Raw genomic sequence first — 27,346 nt, 5'->3', positions numbered from 1 at the left:
AGTATACTGCAATATTGAAAGACTTGGGGAAAAAAATTCCAACACACGTCTACCAGAAATTAATTCATCGATTACTCTACCTCTATCGTTATCCTATTTAAGAAAGGAAACATAGAAAGATCTTCTTAGTTCAATGTGATGATTTAGTAAGTATTCTTTCTATTAAAATATAAATTAATCAATTAAGGATAGAGGAAAATATCATCATGTCAGTCATCTTTCAACAGTTGTATCCCAGTTTGGCTGTCGTTGATTCGCTTAGCCTACCACTATCTACTGTACTAGACTAGACTACACTGGCTATACTGTGGTATAGAGTTTGTCCTACGCCATACAACTAATGACTCATTTCCTATATAAATCAACTACCTCACTTGCTTAATTACACAGTTCAAGCGGAAAAGAAAAGATTGTCGATAGACTCAATCCCCCTTTTAATTTCGACTTTTTCAATATTGTTTACAACTCTAATGTACAATTTATTCTACTTAAAGTTGACAATGATGAATTTGTAACGAGAATTAAATAGCAAGAATAACTCTAAGATCAATCTTGTCAAAGTATTATTTTATAACTGCCAAGTCAACAGTATAGAATGACAACGTGTTAGCAATATTATCCATGAGAGTATTATCATTTCTAATCATGAACATAGCAATGATGAATCATTATCCTCGATAAAAATACCTTATTTATCTACTCTTATTTCTAACTGGGATTGATATCTTTAAATTAGAAATCGCTTGCTGCTGGTTATAACAATCTACAACATGTTTTGGAAATTTAACTATCATCAAGTGTCTGCTATCGACTCTATCTTATGTAAAGAGGTAACAACGTAGTCAATCATTTTGTTTATATATGATTAAAAAATTGATCATGTATTTATCATACCTAAAGTTACTTGTATCATTCTCCTAGTTGTAATAAATAGGTCATGTAAAGAATAATTTACGTGACAGATATCACTGAAAGATGAATAATTATACTATACTAGACGTAATTTAGAAAAATATCTTGATGTGGAGATTGCTTTCTTCATCACTGTTTCATTCTATGACGCATTGCGCTAAATGCTAATCATCATTTATGAGATTAAAAATGTCAATGCAACTACCTGATACAGAGTAAGTTAATTGATTTTCTAATATTATCAATTATAGAATGTAACCATTGAAGAAGTTCTCGATGAAGACGATGTCTTACAAGAATGTAAAGCACAGAATACTAAATTAATTGAGTTGTAAGTTATTTTCAACGTCGTCTGTTTTTCTAAGATACTGTTGTAGCGAAATAAAAAAGAACAACTACTGTTGCCTTATTGCTCAATTGATAACCAATAGTTTGACTATTTTTTTACTTGACGGGATAAAAGTAATCGCGAATAACTCGTACAAAAAAAGTGCGCCACCGTACTTGTTTTGAAAACCAGTTACCAAATCTTGACCATTTGATAAAAAAAAATGACAAATTTCAAACTCGGAATACATGGATAACTTCGCTGTCCGTATTTAACTCTAGAAACAGTCGCCAACTATATGCTTGTTATTATCATAAATATATACATCTACAACTTATCGTAAGAACCGATCGATCCTTATTATTTTCGTTTTTCCATTGAACGCTATTTTTTATATGGAATAAACTATCATATATATTTTTTTTTACCGGCGTCTATGGTATTAGTATATATCTACGAAGATAGAATACATCTTAAAATTTCTCTCTTTTATTTTCGATATCATCTTCGTCAACGTACAGTGTATAATAAATTGCCTAACTATAATATTTATCTATTGTCATTACTCGTACAGTCTGTCTAGGCCAACTTCAATCGAAGCAATGGTCAATTATATTGTAAATGAACCTTCAGAAGATGTCGATGAAAAAAGTCGCTTCAAGTATCCAAGTACATCTTGCGAAATCTTAACTTGCGACGTCTTCTCAATTACTGAAAATTTAGTTAAAGAACCAGCACTAACTGAAAAGCTATGGTCATTTCTAGATAATGAATCTCCCTTAAATCCTTTATTAGCTAGGTACGTTGACAATCAAACCAATTACAAAAAAATATCTAATAAATTGATTTATCTTCACCTATTGCTCTAGATAGTTAGAAATTAATCATATTTTCGTCTAGATAGTTAATGACAATAACCTTGTATTTAAAAATTCTATATTTTCTGATTTGTATCCCAATGTTAAATTCTCATCGGTGTGAGTACAGTAGCTAGACATCCAATAAATTGTATAGCAGATTAACGGAATAGTAATCGCTTTTAAATAGAGTAGCAATCTCATTTCATCAGTAAACTATAGTATTATAAATCGTTCTGTATTAACGCAATTATTTACAATGGTGATTAGCTTTTTTAGCAAGACTGTTGGTATATTATTAAAGAGGAATACAGAAGCTACCTTTAATTATTTGTGTGGCCATGATGGCGTTGTCAATACTATTCTGAAACATTTTAATACATCAGCGATTATGGATTTACTTATGCGCCTAGTCACCTGTACTGAAAATCCACAGCTAAAATTTGCCATCTTAAAGGTACGTTGTCATTCAGAAATTCTGTCCTCATAGTTATACACACGATCCCTTTATAACAGTACATCATAAACAATATACATGTATATTATCATAAGATTGTTATCGACATTTCTTTCAAATTTACAATGCCAAGCTTTATTCGTGCATAGTTATCCGTGGTACATTTCACGTTAAAACTATGTACCTAACTATCTTCTACATGTAGTACAATCTATTCTTACAACATTTCGAATCACTTTAAAAATTTGTTGAAGGTACTATGATATCCATATCGCCCGTTGCCCAAATGTTAGTTGTAGTGTAGTGTCAGAGAGGTATTGATAATATTTTTGCTTGATTAACAACTTCGATTCAATATATTTAATTAAGATAGCAGTCAAGATATCTAGCAACAGCACAATTAGACGAAATTAATTGCATTCCATTGAAAATTAAGATAATAGTAGTACTGTATGTTGCAATGGCTGATAAGAGTTAAGGAAACGTATGAATTTTTTCAATAATACCGCTCAAAACTATTATAATACGTTAATATGTTATATAAATGCCAAATATCTTAATTGAATGATGCTATACATATTAAAGATTTCATTCCCCATTATTTGCTGTGCCATCTTTCTTAAATGTATATTTTACATAGCTTTTAGTGCATAGGTAATATAGTAAATTTCTTAGTATTTTTGTACTTACATATCAAAAGGCTGTATCCTGCAATTTATAAGTAGTTACAGCGGAATCAATTATTAGTTATCTTAGCAAAAATCTTATAATATAGTTAATATGGGTAGGGGAATAATGCGATATAAAACAAATACACGTCGACTTAAGATTGTCACGTATATGGTCAGTTTACACCATACCCAAGTATAAGTGCGTATCGAATAATTATAGATTGTTCAAGAATTCTAGTACTTGCTATCTTGCTTAAAATTTTGACATTTATTGAGTACTTGTCCGTGTACTTAATATTATCGTTTGGAATATATCCTCCAGTACCTTACCCCAGTATTATGTTACCATTATCATACTGGCTTAAATTGGAGGTAAATGAACGCAACGATAACCAGCTATGTCTTATACTATCTAATAGATGTAGCGAGCAATAAAATGCAATCGGTGCAAAAAAACATATTTCACGATGGGCTTTTAACTCAGTTGAATAGTAAAACTATAAGATTTTTTTTTAAATTGTATTATCTTCTGACCAATATACTTATATTTTTGAAGTGGTTGGACGAAGAATCACTAATAACAAAACTGATATTACTTATTAATCCAGCAATCGAAAGCGAGGTATACCACATTTTACTGAATTCTTATGATAATAATTTAGGCGGAGTAAATACTATTGTTTCAAACAGATTGGCAGTATTTATGTAAATTGAAATTGTAAGATTGTTCTTAATAAATACTACTCATATCACTGTAGATGCATTCTTATGCTTCGCAAGTACTATGTGATATTATTAGACAAGGACGTGAACGTTTACCAACTATGGTTGACAGTGAGCTACATGATCCTTTGCTTCGTACAATTGAAAGGTGAGCATATTACTAAGCTATAATTGTGTCTACTGCAATTACTCTTATGCTGTTGCCGACACAATTGTAATCAAATCTTTTTGCTTATGGCTATGCACAGGCAAGAAACTGTTCAACTATTGATAGAAAATATGTTGCAAGAAACAAATGGCGAAAGATGCGATTCTGCTATTGTAAGTGGTATTCAGGTATTACTTGCGATGATAGATCTGCGAAGGACCAGTGAACAATTAGAAGACGCATCTGTGATTATAGACACTAAGGAATTTGCTGAAGGTACGATCTTATCAAATCTATTCTTACGAAGAATTTTAAGTAGCTTTCTAATTCAGACATTTTCAACAATTCCAGGAGTTGATAATGAAATACAAGGAATAATACCTAGGTTAAGGGACTTAACCGACCTTTTAAAATCTCCTCCTCGTGTAAGTTAAATTCGCTCGTGTTATACGTGTAATATTGTATATTGCTGTAAGGATTACTGTAATATTCAACTAATGAGGATGTTACTGAACCATTCTCAGAGGCAAGCTATGCGGACTACAGCTGGCTTACTACAACCACCATTAGGAAATGTCAGATTGCATGTCGCTAAATTAGTTTCAGCTTTACTACTTACAAATGTTCATGCAGTCAACGTTGAATTGGCTAAATTAGGAACTTTAGAATTATTGTGGGTAAGTTTCCAAGCTATAATAAAAATCTTCCGTCAATGACATTATATTTTTTAACAATGCGGCCATGTGTATAATTCATCATGTAGGATCTGTTCTTCAAATATTCCTGGAATAATTTCCTTCATTTACATGTGGAGCAATGTATCGTTACAATCCTTACCAATACACCAAATGAAGAGGATGGTGCTAGAGTATCTCCTCTGATAAATACGGTAAGTACATAAATTTTTATAGCTTTTTGCCAAATATTGATTTAAATAATACGGTGAACCTTAATTTGTACCAAAACAGCTGTTCCAAAACTGCCGGATATTAGAAAAAATAGTGGATAATTGGGAAGACAACGAGAAAGAAACGTTAGTCTAAATTTTAAATTTCTGTTGAGATGTAGCATGGTTCACGACTAATATTGAAGAGCTTACTAACTGCTGTATATACTTTGGATAGGGCAAATCCTCATGGTCAACGCGGAGGCCATATGGGATATCTTACTCGAATTGCTAATACCGTAGCTACTAGATTAGAAAGAGGTCCAAATAAAGAGATACTTCAATCGTATTTTAAAGGCAAGAATGCTGTACTAGTTTCATTTCATCACAATTTATACATCATTGTTAATGATGATCAAGAGGGTAATAAAAGTAATTAAGTTATTGTGATTATACAGATCTTGCCGAAGATATACATGGGCGATGGGATCAGTTCATTTCTGGTTCTCTTAAGGAGACAAATAAGAGGAACGCTATCGAATTAGTAAAGCCGACCAATTCTGGGACATCCTCCATATCTGATGAGGATGACTTTCCTAGAGCTGTTACTGGCAATTTACCGAAGGTAATTACTATAACAATTTTTAAACTAGTTCTCACTATCTGTATATAATTTTAACGATTCTTTCGAAATTTTTTAGATTTACAATCATTATCAAATGTCTGACCTTGGCCCTAGTATGATAGATAAATTATCATACGATGAAGATGAATTTCAAGACGATGATGAATGCCTTAAGGCTCACTATGACGCATTAGAGGATGTCAAATTCAAAATTGATGTACAAGATAGCATGGTGATGAAAATTCATTTCATAGTTGTAGCTATGTACACGTACGAATAATTATTACAATATATACTTACACCATATCGTATATTCGATGATATTTCTTTAGAATTCAGCCAATATTTTCGAAGAACGCTGTAACGAAAAAATGGCTGCTTTTGACGAAACCACCGAAGATGTCTGGGAAGAACGCGAGTTCTCAATTACCAGCGAATCCCATGAGTTAGTTTCTTTCTATTGATATTTATGACAACTGTTACTATTGTATAGTATTTCCTTACTTGAATTGTCTTAATATGTTTATATTATTCTGATCTTTACTTTATATGGCCTTATTCGATATAGGCAAGCGCTAAAAGAAGATAATACTGAGCACAATAGGAGTAGCAGCGATAGTGATTCATCAGACGATGGTACTGGAGATGGCGATCGACTTATTTCTTTTTCGAATCCTTTTGCTCAATCAGAGCAGGGTGAAAATGATCAAAATAATAGCGGTAAACAATAAATTAATTTTAATGGCTGTATTTTGTTAAATGCAAGCACTAATAATTAAGACATTTATTTCGTGTCCTACGATAATAGCATCCTGGACAGCAAATTTCAACGCTCAAGTATCAGATGAAGGGATATGGTCTAAGCCTGCTGATGAAGGATCTAATATATCTGATGGGAATTGGGCAGATTTTGGAAAGTATGTTTAGATACTACTGTTGAAAAACCCTTTTGTACCTTAAGTAACCACATAAATTATTTTATAGACAAGCCTCATCGGAATCTAACTCGATAGAGATATCCCCGTAAGTAGAGTATTGCTATTGCGTTCATCTTTGACACATTTTGCATATTTATAGTATTGTAATATTATTTAGACATCAAACGGAAGAACCGAAAGTTATGGAGATAGATAATAGTGTTAGTGAAAATAATCAAAAATCTCAATCGGAAAATTCGTCGCAAATGAGGTATGTTGGCCGAATTGTGATAGTATAGCATAGTACAGTAGTTTACATTAATTAAAAGACATTCTTATGAGAACATTGGAGAAAGTTTAAGCTAATTCTACCTATATTTATGTAGTTCTGCAATTGTAGATGGTGATAATTCTATGGAAATAGCAAATGGTGACAACTAAACTTTAAGTAAATTGACCTAGTGGTGGGCGATATACGGCCCTGACAATAAGCCGCAACATGTTATTTGCTAATGTCTATCTCGAAAGAGAGATTTCTATTTCTGTATGTTAACTAATTACTAAATATCAGAGTGAGATCAAAAATGTTGTTATAGCTCACTCTATTTAGTTATGAACTGTTGGTTTGAATATTTGTTAGCTTTTTATCTAATTGTGTGGTAAGAGGTTTATTACCTTCGTGCCATAGCCACGATTTGATTGTATCAAGTATTTGAAAAGATATATTAGAATGCTAGTATTAATTACATTATTTGGTACATAAAAAATGCGATCGCCCAAGAGCAGTTTTATACTTATGTGCTGAGTCTAGTTACGACGGTTGTAAAATCTGACAGATACCGAAATGATGTTTGATACTGACATTTGATAACCTGTTTAATACTGTAGTATGATTCATGCTGTTCGTTAATACGTACCTTGTTAGGTATACATATTGTGTATAATGACCTTCTTCGGTTACTCTTTGTCATTGTACAATACTTACTACCTAACTGCTTCAAGTATTCTTTAATCGCTTTGATATGGGATACACTCTATACATTTATGTTATATTTCAAGTAGGTTAAATTTTATTGTGACTCCTGAATACCTGCGATTGCTCCTTTATCCAGCCTAATTCTGTAGGATAACAATTCTTTCATTCATATTGCAAGCATATTAGTAACTGTTAGTACTACCGATGTTTTACTAGATCGTACAATCTTCTACAATACTTAGGCAACGTACGAGGTCTATACGAACTGTAGTTTAAATGAAACAACTATCATTATCACCACTTTTCAATAAATTCATGTATTTCCGAAAATTGAATGCTTTATTGAGTCGGTATACAATGGATGAAGCGTCATAAATCCGATTATTTTGTTTGTCAAAATCTATTTAATGAAATAGTAATTGTTATTAGTCACTATGAAAGAACAATCAACGAAATACATGGGTTACTTCAGGTAATTTAATTCGTATTCCTTCTCTAATTCTCTATTATCGGTGCCGGTAGACCACCCGACGTAAATGGAATTAATTGTCGTGTATCCTATACATAAATTATATAAAATATAACGAAACAGGTTATAACCCTTGTAGCGTGGTTAAAATCAAATGTATACGATATGACAGTTTCGCCATGTCGATCCATAGTTAGGCTTACAGATTCACAGTATGATATCATAAATCAACATTTTTAATGACTGATCTTCGTATAGATTTGTAAACAGTGTTTAAAGAGTTTACTAGCTGCTACATAAATGTCACAGGTTAATGGATTTTCAAGGTTACCTAAGTATGTACCGTGAATTACCGGCTATGTTGGATAAATATGTTATTATACAATATTACAATCATTGATAGATAGTATAAGAAAACCTAATAGCCAATTCTTTATAAAACCAGTCAAAGCAATTTCAGTCATCCCATCATAAATCAGGATAGCAAGCTGCCGCTCAACTTGCAGAGCAATACTTCAACCTACGAGTGTACCACTTTAACTATTATAATACAGTAACCCTGTGCTTCCGACGTAACGGCAAATCTCCAGCGAAACTATGCGGCCTTGCATCGAAGGTTATTCCACCACTTACTAAGGATGCTCTGAAATCATTACTAGTATCACGACTGTTACTAAATGACGCAGACTCGGACCTGAGTACAATTGGCACTTTCATGACAATATCTTTATCTTCTTTATTTGTATAAAGAAGTAAAACGATTAATAAATTAATATTAATATAGACCGTGCTAAGATTTTAACGATACTACCAAATAGAACAACTGCTGCTTTTCTAATTATTTGCCGAATTCCGTCTGATTTAAAATGGCTATTAGTATATTTGCTATCTCACTAGTTAAGGTACATTACATATTAATACATTATGCTAATTTATACTTTGGACTTATAACCCAAATATGAAAGAGAACTATTCCAAACCTTACCTAAGATACTATCTCTGATTCTCCTTAGATATGGATTATCTGGTGTTACTGTATCAAGATTGTTGCTTCGATAACTAACCGGCATGTAAGGCTTAACTACTTTGGCTGCCATTTTTTCTAAGCGTATATATTCTTCATTGGGTGGTGATTTATCATGAACGCTCTAAAAGTATTTAATAATAGATATAGTGACGAAATATCAGCTTTGAAAATATGGCATTAATGTCATAAATGTAAAGGCATATCAATATCAGCATAGATGCTGCATATTATTAATTTACTACGGAATTACAATAAATTGAAAATTGAAATGATGTCATAATTATGATTTTAAGCTGATTGAAAATAGAAGAAACACAGGTACGATAATGTTAAAATTATGTATTACGGCGTTAGAAATACTTTAATATCATCGGATGATACAGTAGAGATATATGCTACGAATAAAAAGGATAGTACAAACAGTATTGTGAATATGTATAGCGATAGCATATATGCCTTACCAATAAAACCAACAGCATTTGTTGGATAGATGGTGTTATAGTCGCAATTTCGAGTAAAATTGTTTCTAAGATAAAAAGTAAAACAAAATTTAAGAGCCTGAAATAGCAAAGTTACCATACTACAGTATATACCATTATGAAATACAGAGTAAATATCTTAAATCAGTCTCCTACGTGATCAATTACAAAACACTTTCTACATTTAATTCCATTTTGCCAAACAATTTGATTACATATTCTAACCTTCAATTTTTGTTTTCAATAAAAGAATGTCTCTAAAACTCACTAAAGCTACCTGACGGATGCTTAAATGCCTTGTCTACAAAATTGTAGAGGTTTGATTAGTAGTTCATATTTATTTACGAATGCGATATATGGTGTATTGGGTTATGAAAGATAATTATAAATCACTTTAGAAAATAAAATAATATAATATAAAATTACCTGAATAGGGTGAAATAAAATCTGTAAGGCAGGCAAAATATCGACGAAAAATTGATTCCACAATATCACCAATTTCTTTAATAATTCATCACCTGCACATAAACTATTGGATTAATATTTTTATCAAAGTGATACTATCGTTATATCATTTATGTGTATGCAAATCTAATTAATCCTTTAACTACGGGAAAATTTACGCCACTTTAGGATATCGTGGAATAGTAGCTACTACATCCCGTTTATTCTGTACTACAACAGTTCTAGGTCTTAGATTGCCTATCTAAGTATATGTGTTATTTTTATAACCTATCCTATAACTTCAAGTTGAGCAGAGATCACAGATTTAATATTATTGATATGCTGTGATTAACAGTGGATAAATATACTGTAATAAAAGTGGCATATGCTCTTTGAGCGGGTTAATTTGTTTGGGTTAAATATCGCTTAACAGGCACTAGATACATTATCAAAGTAGCTCTTACCAGTAAGATCTTTGACTTCTTCTCGTAAAATAATCATTCCTTTCTTTAGTAAATGATCCTAATATTTTGAAATAGATAGAATGAATGAATCTATGAGATTTCGTAATAGCGTACGTCTACTACATTTCACAAAGACGTACCGAGAAAGAAAACTAGATTGGTATTTGAATTGCATCCGCGAAACGATTTACCGTATATTACAGTCGAAGTTAAGTAATAGCTAATATTTTTAACATGCAATTATATGTAAGACTTATAATTATGATACAAAGAGAAGTTCAGTGATAGTAATATCTATATGATTAACACGTAGGAATCTTGAAGTGAAAAATTCATTTATTTTACAATCTAGTCAACATTATTTATAGCTGCAATTACAATAAAAATTTTTAAGATAATTTTAACTTGAGGATATTGTACGCTAATAGAATGAATATAGGCTTAAATAGGAGAAAAGAGGCTGATGGTAGCCTAATCACGTCTGATTTGATGTACAATAGAAGAGTACAAGGAGATTTACAGTAGAATTGCCTCATAGAATTACGAATAAAATAATTCTTTCGCTGGAGTCTTCAAGCAAACTGCCTAAGGACCGTAGCTATATACTACGTATCCGACATAGGCATAATTTTGAACTGTAGTATGGCTACTAATTATTTATACTAATAAATACTTTTATAAAAAGTGGTATAGCATCGAATTACAGCTTACTATGGAATACAGTTCTTTCCCCCTCCCAAAAAGTCTTCATCAAATCAATAACCAACCTGATAATAATCGTAGAGTAAATTTCCTGTTTCTGAGTTCAAGATTAATCTATTAGCAATAAATAGAGGATATATAAATGAGTATTGTTAGTAAAGAATATGAAACTAATATTACGTGTCTTTTTATTACATCTGCAAGCATTGTAGCGTAATAAAATTGTAAAATAGATATTGTCTAACATTGTTATTTTATGCATTCTTTTACTATATATTGTGTCAATTCTAAAACAGCTATCGGGAAGTCGTTGTTAGTTACAGTTTCCACATTAAAAGATGATAATCTTGAACATTTTATCTGCTACATGACTGATCAAATTGACATCATTTTAGTCAAAAGGAAAATAATGGCTAGTTATTTTCTTAATAAAGAAGTTGAAATCAGAAAAAAATATTAATTAATAAAATGAACCGCCTCTTGAATTGTACAGGTACGTGCATACTTTGCGAGAAAAGTAACAACTGTTCAATCGCAAGCCGGGAATACAGTTGTTAAAATGATTATTGTGACTCATTAACCTTAATGCTAAATATAAATTACTGTAGAAAAGTTAAAGAAATTTCTAATAAATGTTCATAAAATTTGTATACTTCACGACAACACTACTCGTATATGGTATTTCAACCATTGCCCATATTGGCGCTTGAATAAAAGGCGATTCTGTTCTACATTCTAACAGGGGCAATTTTTTAAATGTATTATCAGCAGCTTAATCAAGATTTATAGTTCATTGTGACGTTATAGCTGTATCGTAAAGTGCAAACAGAAAGAGTCCTCGAAAATTAAATTGAGAAAAAAAGAAAATCTAACATCCATAAATTTTTTAATATTTTCGCATTGCGGAGGATTAATCTTTATTTACTTTATAAGCATAATCATGCCATTGGTATATTGGATGATAATTCAACTTATCTAGGCCGTGAATTACATCAAAGGATGACTTTCTACTTGATTTGATATTAAGTATATACATAGCCAGATATTGGAAGGTAGAAATAGGATAAGGTTTAATAAAAACCGCCTACACTATCTATTAATAGTGTCAAGAAGAATGATTTGAACTACTTTAGGTAAAGTCGAATAATATTGTTTGACTACAACTAAAGAAATAGTAGCATAATAATGCATTGATCTTTCTGCCAGATGACAATCTTTAATCATTTAACAAGAATTATAAATTATTCGAGTAAATTTAGTGACTGATTTATAATCCAAATAAATATCTCGAACAAAAGATATACTCAAATTAGATTAGAATGAAATCAATTTATCAAGATTCTCCTTTCTTGCTATTAAATTGGAAATCGACAAAGTAATTAATTTAACTGAACATCACTACTTAGGAGTGATAACAACAACAAAAAAGCAAAAGTCTATAGTTCTAGTTTAACGAGATATCTTAATTATAGTGGTTGTAATCAATTATTTTAAGAGTGTAGAATTAATCACCTACCTGACTTTCTCCAGAACTTGATCGAAGCTTATATAACTGCTACTACGTTTCTGAAATAACGTGGTAATGCTCGCTACAATACTGTCATGAGAGGTAGAAAAAGGAGAAGAATTACTTTTACAAATACGACGAACGGTGCTTAATCATCTACACAAATGATTATGAATACGAGTATAATAGTTGAATAAAAAATCATGGCTACGTGTCTTAAAATCATCCATGAAGAACGTAAGTCAGCAATGACAATGGACAGTGTTATAGTTTTCGTTTTTACCGTCAATAAGTGTAATACACTTGTAAGTATGGAGAAAAAAGGAAGCGAAGTCATCTTCGGTAGTGTAAGCATGCAAAAAAAGAAGCGCAAAAAATACTAAAAGGAAATCATAAGTGGAGATAGCTTGTCATATGGCCAGATCAACATTTTTGAAGTTTTTAGAGAATAACTCTTTGCTCAATTTTCTTTTTCTTTCATCTTACCCACGTTATCCTGTTGCGGTAGGAAAAGTCCAATTGAATTGGCCTTCTTTGCAATCAAATTTTTTTATATTAAAATGAAGATAATTATTTAACGATCGATAATCAATAACATACAGAAGTACATATTGGTTATGTAGTACTGGTTTGTCTCTATGTGCAAGATGATAAAAGTAAAATGTTGTCCTTTAGTAGTGTACTAGTGAGAAAGGAATGTTTAAAGAAGGAAGAAAAAGCGATGGCGATAATTAGTATTCTTTCAACGGAATGATTTTAAAACAAATCATCCTCCTGACTAGTGAGAAAAAATAAATTTACAAGTGGATGGTTATTATGAAATGAAAGATTAGGTTCAATAATCGATTGAATAGTGTTTAGAAAAGCAATTTCAACTTATGAAGAATGATTTTATCTTTTAGATTTGGATGTCTGAACAAGATTTCTGCTTACATGAAGTAAGTACGTTGCACTACCGTATTCCAAACTATGATAGGTTAGCGGTTGATTGATATAGTATGATCGATCATCGTGCTATCCCAGACTAGAGTCAGTTAATAATATAACATACCTACGCCATTCACGATTGCCTTCAAATGATAGTCCTTGATTTGTTGGTGGTAGACGAAATGGTACCGTAGCGGTCGATAATGGCCGCGATTGCCTTCGATCGTTATAAATTGAATTCAAATTAGCCTCGACTTTGGCCATCTTGTCACTTTGACGTCGTCTCCACTTAGAATTGAATACAAATGTTGTATTGATCTGTGATCAACATTAAGCACAGGATGTTTGTTTACATAGTTGATAGCTTGACATACAGTCCTAATGCAAATGACCTACTTAGAATCTTGTTGATTCTTTAATACACTACATGATCGTCTATTCTTCCGCACTATTTCGCATTTTCATCGAAAACCACACAATAATGTAAAACTTCCTATTGTAGAACAATAACAGTAGGAGGAGATTAATTTAATGTTGGATAAGATGACAATCAAATAACAATAGTGTTACCATATCTATTCTACTCCGAGACAATTAGAATATTGTACTAAACAAGCGCTAATCAGTATCATGATAGTATAGCATAGATAACACTACAATAGAAAATTGAATTATGCTTCTTGATCCACTGTCTATCTCTCAGTCTACTGTATGGAAAATCTTTTGATCGGCCGCTTTGCTTGCCGCGTGTAGTGGTTTACTCTTGATATCCCTCCTCAAGAGCTTTTTCACTACTCTACGCTGAGAACTGCGTAAATAATTAATGACTCCATATTCAACCACTTTTAGCCTTATTAACCGACAGTATATTAGTGTAATGTAGCAGTAATACTTGTCAACTGTATTTTTTAACTAATTAATGATCTTGTATCGTGCGTAGTCGTTACTCTCAATATACTCCTTGAAAACTTTTCTCACCACTCTACGTTGTGAAGTACGCAAATAGTTAATGATAGTGACTAATGACTTCTTCGTACGGTATTCAACCACTTTTCGATGCCTCCGTAGCCTTATTAGCCATTAGTATATTAGTATCATAGTATAAAATAGTGCTAATGCCTGTGTCTGTATTTTTTAAATTAATCCATTAATAACACTATGTGCATCGTAATGATGATATATTAATAATATTAGCTCAAATAGGACATCTGAGTATTCAATATATACTTGCACAATATACTGTAGTGCTGCCTCAAATTAGCTTAAGATTATTGTGATTATAGGATCATTCTGTAACTAATTGTACATAAATGACGAATTTTACTATAATTTAGATGGTCTGATTGTGGCTAGATATTATGCACCATGATGGCCAGGTGCAGAATGACACATTCCTTCTGTGCTCCGTCTGTTCTATTGCTACTGATAAATTTGGTCAAATAAAGAAGCGAGAAAAACGCAGCTCTGCTTAACTTGGACTATTATATGTGAGCTCGATCATAAATTACGAAATCCCTAATGTGGTAAGATTTTTTCTTAACGAGAGCTCTAAACAATTCCGTACTGAGCTCTAATTTACCTTCTACAGGCTTGAGTAATAGTACTATTGAAAAGAGAATCGACCACTAACCCGATCGATCGCTGGTTTAGAAAATTGATGATGTATACTAGTATGAATGACTAAAACAATAACCTGAAAGAATCGAACTTGTAATCTAACGTCTTTGCATACAACAACGTACGTTGAGCATGGCATCTTTGACCAAGTTCTCCTTCATTGACACTGCACAATATTTAGCAGTGGCGATAGAATAAACGTTACTGTTTATTCTCCATGAGTTATTTTAATTTATTGGCAGTTGGAGACAAAGATCAAAATCCAATTACGCCAGTTGGAATCCCTATATGAATACTAATACTAGTGTAGTAAAATATAAAATCCACCAACTCATTTTCATGGGCTGTAACTTTCATTTTGAAGCACTGTCCATTGCCCATAAATGAATTATAGGCTATGATAATTATATAATCCATCACGATTAAAAATTAAAAGATCTTTGACAAACGCATACCATACGGTAGAACGATGCTTTGGGTATTATCATACTAATGTGCTGTGCTGTATAGTGTAGTAGTAGATTTGCGTTCACTCTCCGGATCAAATATGATGTAATAGGCTTGTATAGGAATTCTCAGAAATTATCTATCAACAGTAAAGTTTCTCCTACAATCTCGGAACAAAATATGACGCCCACTAGAGTCCTGCACTGATTAATCTGCAACTGATTAATCTGCAAATTAATCAGTGCTGTGATGATCCTGTCGTATTACCAGGTCTAGTCATATAATAAGTATGGCTATCGGCGACGATGCAAGTCAATATTTATAGTAAGTAAAATACAATGCTCCGTTACGGAGATCTACTGTACATCTACAGCTGCAAAAATATGGCCCGGCAAATCGTGCAAGAAGAAAGGTGTTGAAGACATCAAATTAGTTTGAAATTACTGACCACTGCGGTATTGCATAAGACTATAAGTACAGTATACGTATCAAGCTTCGTAAAAATCAATTTACTAACTTAGTTATCCAGTTACTGATACATAAAGACAGCAGATTTTTTCAATATTATACCGTATGCAAGGTATAAAAGATTTTATCCATCTTGTACATGGACAACAACAGATTGTTGAGCATCATCTCTCAAAATGTTGAATACCACTGTTATTGACGTACCAGATAAATTTCTTTATGTAACAAGCCTGCTAAGATGTAGAGTAACAATAAGGTCTGAAACAGAAGATATTCTATCATCACTTCATCTCTGCTAATAATTCATTCAAATCTAGCAACATCCTACCTAGAGACTAAATGCCACTCCAATCAGTACTGCGGTACATCCGACTATTTAATTCTAGCGTATCTTAAGTGATCAATCTGTCATAACAATGAGTGACTCAATTGATTAATATGCCCACGTCGTCTTTAACGTTGAAAGTTTGACATAATGGAAACGATGAGTTGATAACACTGCGGTGAAAATGAAGTGGAACGGAGAAAAAAAAAATATGGTCGGTATTATACTACGCAAAATAACGCAGTTTAGTATGAAATCGTTTTTCAAGTGCAATTTATACAGCGCTGTACTTGAGACCGCAATTTGAGTACGAAATAAGATCGTATGAACGACCGTAGTCCTTTTCAAAAGTTTACCATATCGAGGCTAACTAGACAGCTCTCATGTCCAGGATAGCCTATTTATCCAGAATAACAGTGTGAAGTAGTCATTGCTTCAAGTGTATATATGCGTGTATACGTATATTTATTGTGTTTATGTGACGATAATAAATATGATGTAACCGTAAAGAAAGGATATTTTACTATGACTGTTAAGTAGCTTGTTCGATGGCTGTTATCGGATTGTGATCAAAAACGAGCAATCAACCGAAAGTTCATACTGTAAAGTCTACAGAATAGCAATTAGCAAATTATATTTAAGATAGATTCTTTCGATGAAGATACAGTATGAATCAGTCATAGGTCAAAATGTAAACGCAGTTCAGCCCATTATGTTAAAATTTAAATATAAAATATTATTTAGAGCATAGTATGAGTGGTTTATAAGAGGAATTTCAATACAGTCGAAAATTTTCTTAGGATTAAATCAATAGCAGTGATTATTAAGTCTTTTATTTATTCTTTGCTGTATTATATCTCTACTTCCCTGATTGTAAAATAGCAAAGTAAGCAAAGCTATTGCGAATGAATTTACGTTGTGATAGTGAAATTATGAATGTGGGCTATTTAACGCTATAATGTTACTAGACTGCAATCATTCTTTCAAGATACAGCATATGTATTCTTGGCCTCTATCCTGAATATCATACGGTAATTCTATTTTTTTTAATGTGTATTTACCTTGGCGTAGAAATGTACAATTGTTGTTGCCGTAACTATGATATAAATTAATTTAATTAACTAGCGATTATAGAATACCGCAACTAGAAAATCTGTCACAAATCCAATAGCCAAAGTTGAGGAATTTTTTATGGCATTAAGCTGTATTTTGATGAAATACTTTAAACCAACGCATCATATATAATGCTTCTACATATATGACGTAACAAGTAGATCAATATGCTGTAAGTGTATGTATGTAATAATTCGTCGATGAAAATCGGCGATCATTAGCAGTTATCACCGTGTTCCTAGTCTGGTTTATTATCAGGTATAAAGATCATTGAAAGCGCAATACTTTAAAGTAAATATTAACTTAATTCTAGTGTCGGAATTAACTATATCTACAATAGTTCATGTTTACAAGAAGGTCAATGATGTGAAGTGGTTTCGAATTCCTTATATGTCGACATCAGTAGCATTTCATATTGTACGCTGTGGTTCTACTTAAAGCATATACTCGTACACAAAAGTTCGCATATCAGATCTAGTTATGATGCTACCGTATTAGCCAAAAATCAACGTAGTACAGCTCTAGCGTTAAAATGATAATATTTCAAACGGAAATAACTTCAAAGCGGAAGATACCGTCTGAATCTTTGCTCTGACTATAAATTTGACTAAAAAGCGAACACATTCAGCCGCTACTGCGGTCTAGGTCTTCTATTCCGTGACACAGATTCACATAACCATTTTACAAGCCCTATGATGATTATGATGATTGTTTGTGCCTATCTATAACCATGAATACACATTAGGCCCGTTCATAATAACCCCGATTAGTCAGATACTCAGCGTAAATAAGTATCTGAGTAATCGGGGTTATTATGAACGGCCTAATGCACATAGACCTGTCAGAGATTCGTTGGCTAGTTGGCTGCGGATAGTCTTTCAGCGCTTATGACGATAACTAGCGTAGTATATCGCAATCGTTTTTGTTTCTTTAATAAATTTTATATCAATGAATAGAGAAAGAGTTCAATTACAAAATTCCGTCGTTAAAATTGACGTATGGATATGTAGTGATGCACCCTATATTTGCTTGTAGCGATAGCTATATTTGATTGTGTTGTGTACTATATTTAGAATAGTTAAGTTTCTAAAAATAGATATTCTTGTGCTGCTAGATTTAGGTGACTGGTAACTACTATATTAGAAAGTGTTATTCACTAATATAGCTGTTAACTAATTATGGTACAGGACGTTATACGACTTGAAATACTAAGATTGTAAAGATGCCCAATACCTTACGGTGTTGGACATTGATGGTAAAGTAATAATATTGTAAGCAGTTTGATTAATACTGTAAAATGTAGTGATGATTCATGTCTGATTGTAGACGATGTTATTGCCTTAAATAGATTCAGAGAAAAGTATATAAGGTGTACAAATCTGAGCGTAAAGGAGGAAAAAGATTTGATATCTAATTGAGCTCAGATTACTTTAGACTAGATTCTTGTGAGTAATTAATTATTGCTGTACTATTCTTTAGAACCTTGTAATAAAAAGCTTTTATAGTACTGGATTCCTCTGTGGACTAAAATTACTGTGAAAACGATATTACAGGATAATAAAAAGGATGTGCCATATTTTAATAGCTGTTAGACTAGGATAAGTAGGATTTCAGGTGTTCAATCCATTCCGTTGCATTTTCGTTGGCCAAAACTATTTTCTATACTGTACATTACTTTACCGGAACTTGGTATTACAGTATCATGAGCTACAGTACTAAACAGCAGTACCGTACAGTACATACTGTGCACTGTACACTGTACGGTACAGTACGGTACAGTATTTTGTACTACAGTACTGTGCACTGTACGTGCTGTAGTACGAACTTCCAATACAGGTGTTAGTATTAACTCTACAGTACAGAACGGCACAGTAAATAGTAATACGGTACTGTAGAGATTACTACGGCAACCATCTCGAGCTGTCAATTCCTGCTGGCATCAGACTGAGAGTATGTGGGAAAACTCTGCCATCAGCTCAAGATGGATCCTTCAGTAACCGAAGAAGAATTTCTTAGGCAGTTGTTAAGCTCGAATGTATGTTTTCTTAACGTGCTCAGCTATTGAATATCATATTAATATCATTAGTGTTAGTAATAGTAACCTAAATGCTTTGATTAAAGTATTACTTATTATGGATAGCATCAAGTATCGAAAAGGAAATTATACGAGTATTCTTCCACATTAACTTTACGTTGTATCCAGGTTTATTAAACTAACTTTTAGGATTCTACCTGTACTATATTTAATAATGACTGAATGATTACTCTGCATGCTACCCTTAAATCTGTTAATTGGAGTATCTGTAAAGTAATAAATTACTATTATCTATGGGTAAGGTACCTTTAATCTAACAGTACTGTATATATCTGTAAACTGTTCAACACTGCCGTGTCCAAGTCTGATTGATTCCATCGACAACACTTTACAGACCTGTATTCAATCACTGAATGAATGATTACTTTAGACCTCCATCTTAAGTCTGTCACATTTTGAGTATCAGCAATATCATTACTTAGTATAGCATTATCCATAGACCAGATACCCCTGCGTAATGGGTAAGTTTACTCTTCGACATTCTTGTACCAAGATACGAAATTCGATCTGCAAGACCGCATGCAACTACAGAAGAGGTGCTCCAAATCTCATCCTATTAATCTTTGGATTAGAGTATCACTCGTCATTAATACCTTATTCGCTGCAATTCTTTAATCAAAATCATTTCTAGAAAATGCCAAAAGATGTTCTATGGCATACGACCGTATTTATTTTACCCTGTATGTTGGCATTCTAAACGTGTATATATTTATCTATAGCACTGTACAGTAATTACTTTATTGATAAGCCGTATAGTCGAAATCATAAATACTATTTTCTCCCATTTTGCATACTAGATTACTGTAATAGGCAACAATGGCATCCTCATAATAAAAGGATGTAATAGTAGGACCAATTGAAAGCACTAAAAGTCAATTTCTGTTGTATAGATTTTATATAATATCATAATCGTATATAAATTGACGCCAGTCTTCTTAGTTCTGTAATGATTTAAGCCACTCCAATGACTGATTATATTGGAAATTAGTTACTCTTTAAAAATTCTAAAAATTCTTCTTTATTGAACTATTTTTAAAAATATAGCTCGGTCGATAATATTATTAAAGTTATTACTTGGTTTATTATTACGACTCGTATTTTCTGTCAATCACAATATAATTGTAACCCAACGTTCTTCTGTACTCTATTCTCTTTTCAGATACGAAGAATTTCATTCATTCGCAGGATATAGATCTGTATGCTGATATAAACTTCTACTTAATTAATTTACTTTTAGGATAAACAACCTGAACCTCATGATCCTGAAAGGAAATCCCTTTTGCCTAAGCCAGGTTACATCATTTTTATCGAGTTCATTTTTGCTATTAATTTATTACTGTTGTCAACCTGACTCTATTATCCTAGTGATAATTCTATAGGCTTGTTTATATTTGGGCTAAGTAACTGATTTAAATTTTCTTTAATTTAGGCCATTGTATTAAAACACGAACCTCCACGGATGAGAAAGTATTCATTAATATTTGTACGTCTGATCAGGTATGACAACGGTTTGATAACGAATCAAATATATAGATTACATTATATATTGTCACGTCACACAATAACATTCATTACAACTCTGAAATCTTGGAGTAGCTATATTTGCTAATCAAATAAACTTGGTGCTGACAGCTGCAGAATTATTACTTGACTTGTTAGATTCCGGCGCCGCGTGATATTAGCGAAGATGAGCTGGAAAAAATTGTACAATCGGAAGATCCTACCAAATTTAGGGTCCCTATGAGTTTAGGGGTGCCCCATGCGGAATTGGATAAAGGTTAATTTATACAAGCTAAAGTTCTTTTTTACTAAAAGATTCATACGTGGTTTGTCAATAGTTCTCTTAATATTTTAGTATTGCCTTGTTTACGTATAATTATTCGGTAAATATATAGGCGGTAAAGGTTGCACAGTATTTGATGTGGTTATTAACAAACAATTTTATGACAAGACACAGGTATGAATCACTAGATATTTATATTTTAATTATAAGTAATAATTGGAAGCGAATTTTCTAAATTTAAAAAATGAAATTTATTCATAGAGGAGCCAAGCTTTTGATTTGTTTTTCTTAACTCTTGTGTTTGATGGACTTGAGAATAAGTATGATATGACATTTTCAAGAGGTTTGTAGTTTTCACTCTATTTCTTTTACACTTACCATGATGTGACCTTTTCAAGAGGTTCGCAAATTCCATTTCTATTCTTTGATACTGCTTGTAACTATTGTACTAACATTTTTGTAATATACAGATACGATAGTATTAAAAAATCGAAAATTCTTTGGCAAAATGGCCGAACAGACTATTCGTACGAAAAGTAAACCCTTAATTATGGAAATGGAAACGTAAGTAGTTTATTGCACTTTTTGCTGAATCATGCACTATAAGATACGCACTTATTACATAAATCTCTAATTCTAAGATCAAGAGTCGGTTAAATTAAATTAAAAGATGTTTATGAAAATTGCGTTTTTATTTTCACTCCAGAAGAGATATTAGCAGCGATACAACTAATGATATGCAAGGAAAGACACTTGTGACCGAAATTGAGGAAAAGCGGTAGTTGTGAATAGACTCTTGTGTAATTCAAATTAAAATTAATTTACGTGCTAATGCATCGATATTAGAAGCTGTTAAAGTATTCATAATCTAATACTATACAGAGGTGAAGAACCAAGCCTGCAAATAATTAGGGAACCGCCTGAAGGAAGGCCTGACTTTTTAGTCGCGCAGATCGATTTACCTAAAGTTGTACGTAGTTTTATTGAAACGTTAACGTTCTTTGATAATGTTGTTAGTTTTGATACTTCAATCAGCGTACAATACCTTTAATGCAACTTGTGTTGGTTAGAGGCACATACGGTACATTTTCTCTTTAATAGTGCTGTCATTCTAGAACTTTGCGTATGCCTTTAATGTTATAAACCTGTTCTTTTTTGATCAATGTTACTCCCTAGAAAAGTGCTAAGACAGTCGATTTAGACGTTGGTGGTGATAAATTAATACTCCTGGCTCATCCAAATGTTTACTTCTTGAATACAAACTTACCATTCAAAGTTAACTCTGCAGAGACAGGCGCTCAATTTCATCGGAAAACGAAGGTAATTTAAGCTTTAATTCAACTATAAGGCGATAAATTAATGTTTTTTGCCTTTTTATTGATTACTGGTATTTATTTAGGTTTTGACGGTGACAATGCCAGTTGCTGATGATTAGTACCACGAATACTATTTTACGATTTCGATTAACGCTAGAGCTAGGTCTTCTACGTTTATTAATCGCATATTATCTATAGTTACAAACTGTGTATTAAGTAAATATTTATCTTGATAGCGGTTGTTATAAATCGACAATGTAGCACTACTATACGAAAAGACGGAAAAGTAACTAGGATGAAAGCCTTAAAATGGTGTGCTAGCCTTGAATGAGATTTAAAAATTTCTGTGAATACTGAAGAACGTATAACATACTAACTTCAGTTTGGTGGCACCTTCTCTTGTGCAATACGGGTTGACTTCATTAATTTTGTAAAAATATGATTTCAATATTTTCAAATTCTTCAAGTATTTAGACAATCTATGTAATCTTACGAACGTTACGTTTATGCACCGTTGTACTGATTATATCAAATTTTATTTAATCTAATTTCAGCACTTGTTTATATGATCCTGGTAATTTAATAATAAAGCTATTTTTAAACAATTTCAGATTTTATTTTGGAAATTAATAATAATATTTTACTTGATATTTAATTCGGATTAATTAATAATTGAAGCTTGATTACATATTTAGCAATATACAAAATCATTATAATCTTGTTTTACAGCTATTACTAGTACTTCTGTATATTACCCAGGAATTTATCTTTAATAACAGTAGTCAGATTACAGATTTATCAGTACGATAAAAACTAGTATAAAAAGGTCTGAAAATAGAGATTGCTTTCTATTGTGTTTAGATCAGGTGCTATTACGCTCTTTTCAAATCACTTTAATCTTAAGGACAAAATCATTCTTAGGAATGGCCGTAACATGGATATGTGTGGTTACGGAATACTATCTCAGTTATAACCGTAAGAGCGATCGACTTTTAAGTAAACCACTGTTTGCTTTTGATATAAAGAATTTTGGCTGACTTTACGTAAGATCCAACTTTTAATCCTTATACAACATTACTAAGGCGATATTTTTACATAGTAAACAGTAATAATAATTGTTCGTTTTAGATTAAAATGACAATAGCATTATACGAGTATATTGATATACATGGTGAGTACAAGATTTGGGTTTACATAGTTGCCTCTAGCCCTAGGGATCATTAGTCGTGGTTGTCTTTTAAAATTTTGATATTCCGCTCTTTCAATAGAAACCAATAAACGTTTCAGTTTTTAGAATAAACGTATCTTTTTAAATAAATAAAATAAATTACTAATGTTTATTTCAGCAAATGTGTAAGCCAGTAAAGTTTCCAACCATGTAGATAGATATTTGAAGAATAATGTAGAGATAAAAATCTGAGATTACATCCTTGAAATTATTTCAGAAACCATGTAATTAGAGTCTAGTAGTCATTCATTCTTAATTCTATACTATACATTATACTTTAAAGTATACACAATAGAAATTCAATTTTATAGCAAACAAATAGATTCGCAATGAATATTGAAAGTAAGATGTTAACTATTCGAAATTTTAGACTGTAATAGTTAAATTAGAGTCTCTAAACGATGAAGTTAACTGTTAGAATTATCTTTTTCTTATTGCTAATTATTTTATTTTACATTAGCTAGCAGTTACTTTAGGGTTGTAACGTATCACTTGTTAGCTACTAGTTTACATTGTGGCAAGCAGAAATTATAAAACGATTCAAAAACAAAAGAATCGATAGAACGCCAGGATACCCAGCCCTCTCGTTGTAGTATTTCTATTTCAGCTTTGCCATTAAAATGAGGATCCTATGAAGGACATGATCACAAGATTAAAATAAAAAGTAACCATAATTATTAGCATAATATTCTGATAGCGTCAAAAAATACATCTTACAACGACTAAAAGCTTAGAATTTTTGACATCTTTGCTATCAGCAGAAATTCCGATTATTGTCTTTGCGGCACTGTCAATATTTCCACCTAAAGTACAGTAGTTGGATGTATTAATAAATCGAAAACACAATTCTTCAAATTTGCGGTCGTAGCTAGTTTAAAGATCCTAACTTACCCATCATAATTGGCGTACCCACTTGAACAAAATGGTCGTGAATCATTGCTACATTTTTTTCTAGATCATTCCCGTCGTTTACATGTATGATTTTGCTATAAATCTGTACGATCAAATTATTGTAGCAACAATATTTATTACCTGATGTTCTCATTTAATTCATCACCTAATAACGAACTGCATACCGACACTATAGTAAATTCAATTGTAGTGGCTCAATCTACAAACAACCATCATTTACAAATTTATAACATATACGAATTATTAGTAAATCGTGACTGAAAGACATCAATCACTGTATAGCATATTTACATTTATCAGAGTTAGAAAATGAAATTAGTAGATAAAGTATATGACCGATACTAAGGGTTAAAATGTTATTATACATAGTAGGAAGGTAATAGCCAAGCTATACGTAGTAAGAATTTCGTAGATACATAATACCTACACCGTATAATTCTTCGAGACACAAGCAAATCTCAAACGACCCAATCCACTCTTTGCTATCAACAAATGTACTCGGTTTATCATTCATATCGACTAACGTTTGTTGGATATGACGAATGGTTGGTATTATGGATGATACTAATGACTTCTTATTATGGACAATATAAGATGCAATTGTCTGCAAGCTTCGGTATCCACAGCCCCAACCCTTTGAATAAGATACAAAAGATAGGTGTATAGCATTTCTTACCGGGATCTTAAGCATGATAGGACAATTTAGTTACTAGTACGTGTATAATGATTAATTAATGGTAAGTTGGAAATTTTCTTTACATTAATTATTATGATACCTGTCTACTGATATTAAACCAATAGAATATACAAGTGTAAAAATATCGTAGAGTTGCGTCCATAAATCTCTATGTCTATACAGTATTTCACACTATCCTATCACCAGGTATCTTTTCGTGCATCCGAATTACAGTACAGTACATGTAAGTAATGTAAATCCAATCTTGGGAGTTGTTACCATCAGTTAAATCACTTTATCTCTGTATTTATTCGAACTTTTTCTGTATTAATTAATCACAAGTTGCCTAAAGTATAATAGAAAGGTAATTCTATCCATGAAAACTGGAGTCATGTTCTATCTAGTACAGTAGGTGGTTTCTTAAAATACGATTGTCATAGGCCTGCAAGATAGCAGCCTACTGTACTGTATATCAAAACATTTCGTTTGCATGCTGTCAAGTTGTGCTATATTACTTGTACATCGACAGAAGAAGCATGAGCATGAAGTAGGAAAATTTCTGAATTAAAAATGACCTGATCATGAACACCATCGCAACCATAGTGATAGTAAAAATAGTCTCCACCAATAAGTTGTGTATCTGTATAGGGCTGAGATAAACCTCGATGAATATTTGACAGCAAGTTCGTTGCCATTTGCAAGCTTCCCTGTCTAGCAGTAGGGCTGATCTTGCAGTCTCCTATCCTTGGTGCTTTACAGTAATGTCCATCTCTCTCTCTTTCAGTAGTCCTTGGTCATGTCATGCAGGCCAAGTTTCAGGCGTACGGGATGGACGTACAGTATGTATCAACACCTTATTATATACTGATCGTCATACAGTGTATGTTTAATATTATAGTTACAATATACCCGTAGAGGCAATGTAATAACAAGGATAAATTATTCTGTTTCCTTCAGGTTGCGGCAAACTTTTCCTACATCTCCGTAAACCTTCTACCTATCTACTTCTTGTCGATCTCCAAATAAACCTATTCCTTATCCTCCTACCATCGTTAACACACTTCATGGTTGTCCCTTAACAATCATACTGTATTATAGGCATATACTCGTAACTACTGTATTCAAATATGCGTATACTGTAATTACGGGAATTAGGGACTATCTGTTACTAAATTTACGAGCATGTTTCATTTAGAGTCAGGCAAGCATATAGTTTACAAATTTAGATAATTTTCTTAAATTTTAGCAACTTCGTGAAATGACGATTTGACATGGTACCGACTCACTGTATATACTATATCCTTATTAATGAATTAATTAATTATATTATTTTTCTGCTGCAAGTCTGTCTACTTTTCTTTTTCTAGTCTGGTATACGTGTATACCTAACGTATTATAACAATTATTACCCTCTTGACGTCTCTAAGCTAATTATAATTATTTTTCTGTTAATGGATAAACTTATCTCTGAATTTGTTAAGCTGACATATTCTTTATATATGAGCTAGTACCGCAAAATTGAGGAAAAATCTGCTGTATGACTGTCTCGTTGCTTCAGGTATCATAGTAGTATATAGTGCGGTCGAGACCAGTAAAATCGACACTAATTATATGGTATAAATTAAACTGTTTGTGAAACCATACAAATGCGTGGGGACTAAAGTTAAAAAAGAAAAATAGTCTTTAAAACGGCTAGCAAAGCAGTCGCCAATTGACTAGTGATATATTCTAACCACTCCATAGCAGAGAGCTCAGTGAACTGCTCCATTGTATATAGTTCATATATATAGTTCATACTATATACAGTATACTGGGAATCTATAGTATCAGATAAGTTTAGTCCATCT

The 27,346-nt window shown here is 32.2% G+C and overlaps 4 protein-coding genes across 4 annotated transcripts; 2 read left to right on the top strand and 2 right to left on the bottom strand.

The window, feature by feature from the left end:
• Positions 1 to 770: 770 nt before the first annotated feature.
• Positions 771 to 6,071, top strand: TRIADDRAFT_23113 (uncharacterized protein; the record flags this gene model as incomplete). Its single annotated transcript, XM_002111094.1, has 15 exons — positions 771 to 830; positions 1,164 to 1,243; positions 1,815 to 2,039; positions 2,368 to 2,554; positions 3,782 to 3,847; positions 3,984 to 4,096; positions 4,197 to 4,372; positions 4,451 to 4,521; positions 4,621 to 4,773; positions 4,860 to 4,985; positions 5,065 to 5,129; positions 5,221 to 5,328; positions 5,424 to 5,607; positions 5,684 to 5,839; positions 5,940 to 6,071. 15 exons carry the CDS (start codon positions 771 to 773, stop codon positions 6,069 to 6,071), a joined length of 1,902 nt encoding a protein of 633 aa, XP_002111130.1.
• A 1,892-nt stretch (positions 6,072 to 7,963) lies between these two features.
• Positions 7,964 to 13,783, bottom strand: TRIADDRAFT_54779 (uncharacterized protein; the record flags this gene model as incomplete). Its single annotated transcript, XM_002110566.1, has 11 exons — positions 7,964 to 8,058; positions 8,256 to 8,325; positions 8,528 to 8,703; positions 8,955 to 9,117; positions 9,458 to 9,522; positions 9,701 to 9,776; positions 9,902 to 9,993; positions 10,384 to 10,441; positions 11,151 to 11,199; positions 12,602 to 12,682; positions 13,644 to 13,783. The coding sequence occupies 11 exons, from the start codon at positions 13,781 to 13,783 to the stop codon at positions 7,964 to 7,966; spliced, it is 1,065 nt and encodes a 354-aa protein (XP_002110602.1).
• Positions 13,784 to 19,470: 5,687 nt separating this feature from the next.
• Positions 19,471 to 22,802, top strand: TRIADDRAFT_54778 (uncharacterized protein; the record flags this gene model as incomplete). The annotated part of the gene is made up of 10 exons (XM_002111093.1): positions 19,471 to 19,524; positions 20,822 to 20,876; positions 21,014 to 21,081; positions 21,244 to 21,361; positions 21,480 to 21,541; positions 21,629 to 21,710; positions 21,838 to 21,931; positions 22,250 to 22,337; positions 22,544 to 22,687; positions 22,767 to 22,802. The coding sequence occupies 10 exons, from the start codon at positions 19,471 to 19,473 to the stop codon at positions 22,800 to 22,802; spliced, it is 801 nt and encodes a 266-aa protein (XP_002111129.1).
• A 1,612-nt stretch (positions 22,803 to 24,414) lies between these two features.
• On the bottom strand, positions 24,415 to 26,185 carry TRIADDRAFT_6171 (uncharacterized protein; the record flags this gene model as incomplete). Its single annotated transcript, XM_002110565.1, has 5 exons — positions 24,415 to 24,540; positions 24,629 to 24,714; positions 24,803 to 24,905; positions 25,251 to 25,457; positions 26,075 to 26,185. Coding segments are annotated over 5 exons (633 nt in total), but the record flags the coding sequence as incomplete, so codon positions are not given.
• Between the last annotated feature and the right edge of the window lie 1,161 nt (positions 26,186 to 27,346).

This window comes from Trichoplax adhaerens, genomic scaffold, assembly GCF_000150275.1.
Source record: "Trichoplax adhaerens TRIADscaffold_3 genomic scaffold, whole genome shotgun sequence".
Lineage (NCBI taxonomy): Eukaryota > Metazoa > Placozoa > Uniplacotomia > Trichoplacea > Trichoplacidae > Trichoplax > Trichoplax adhaerens.
This window is presented reverse-complemented; position numbering and strand designations above follow the sequence as displayed.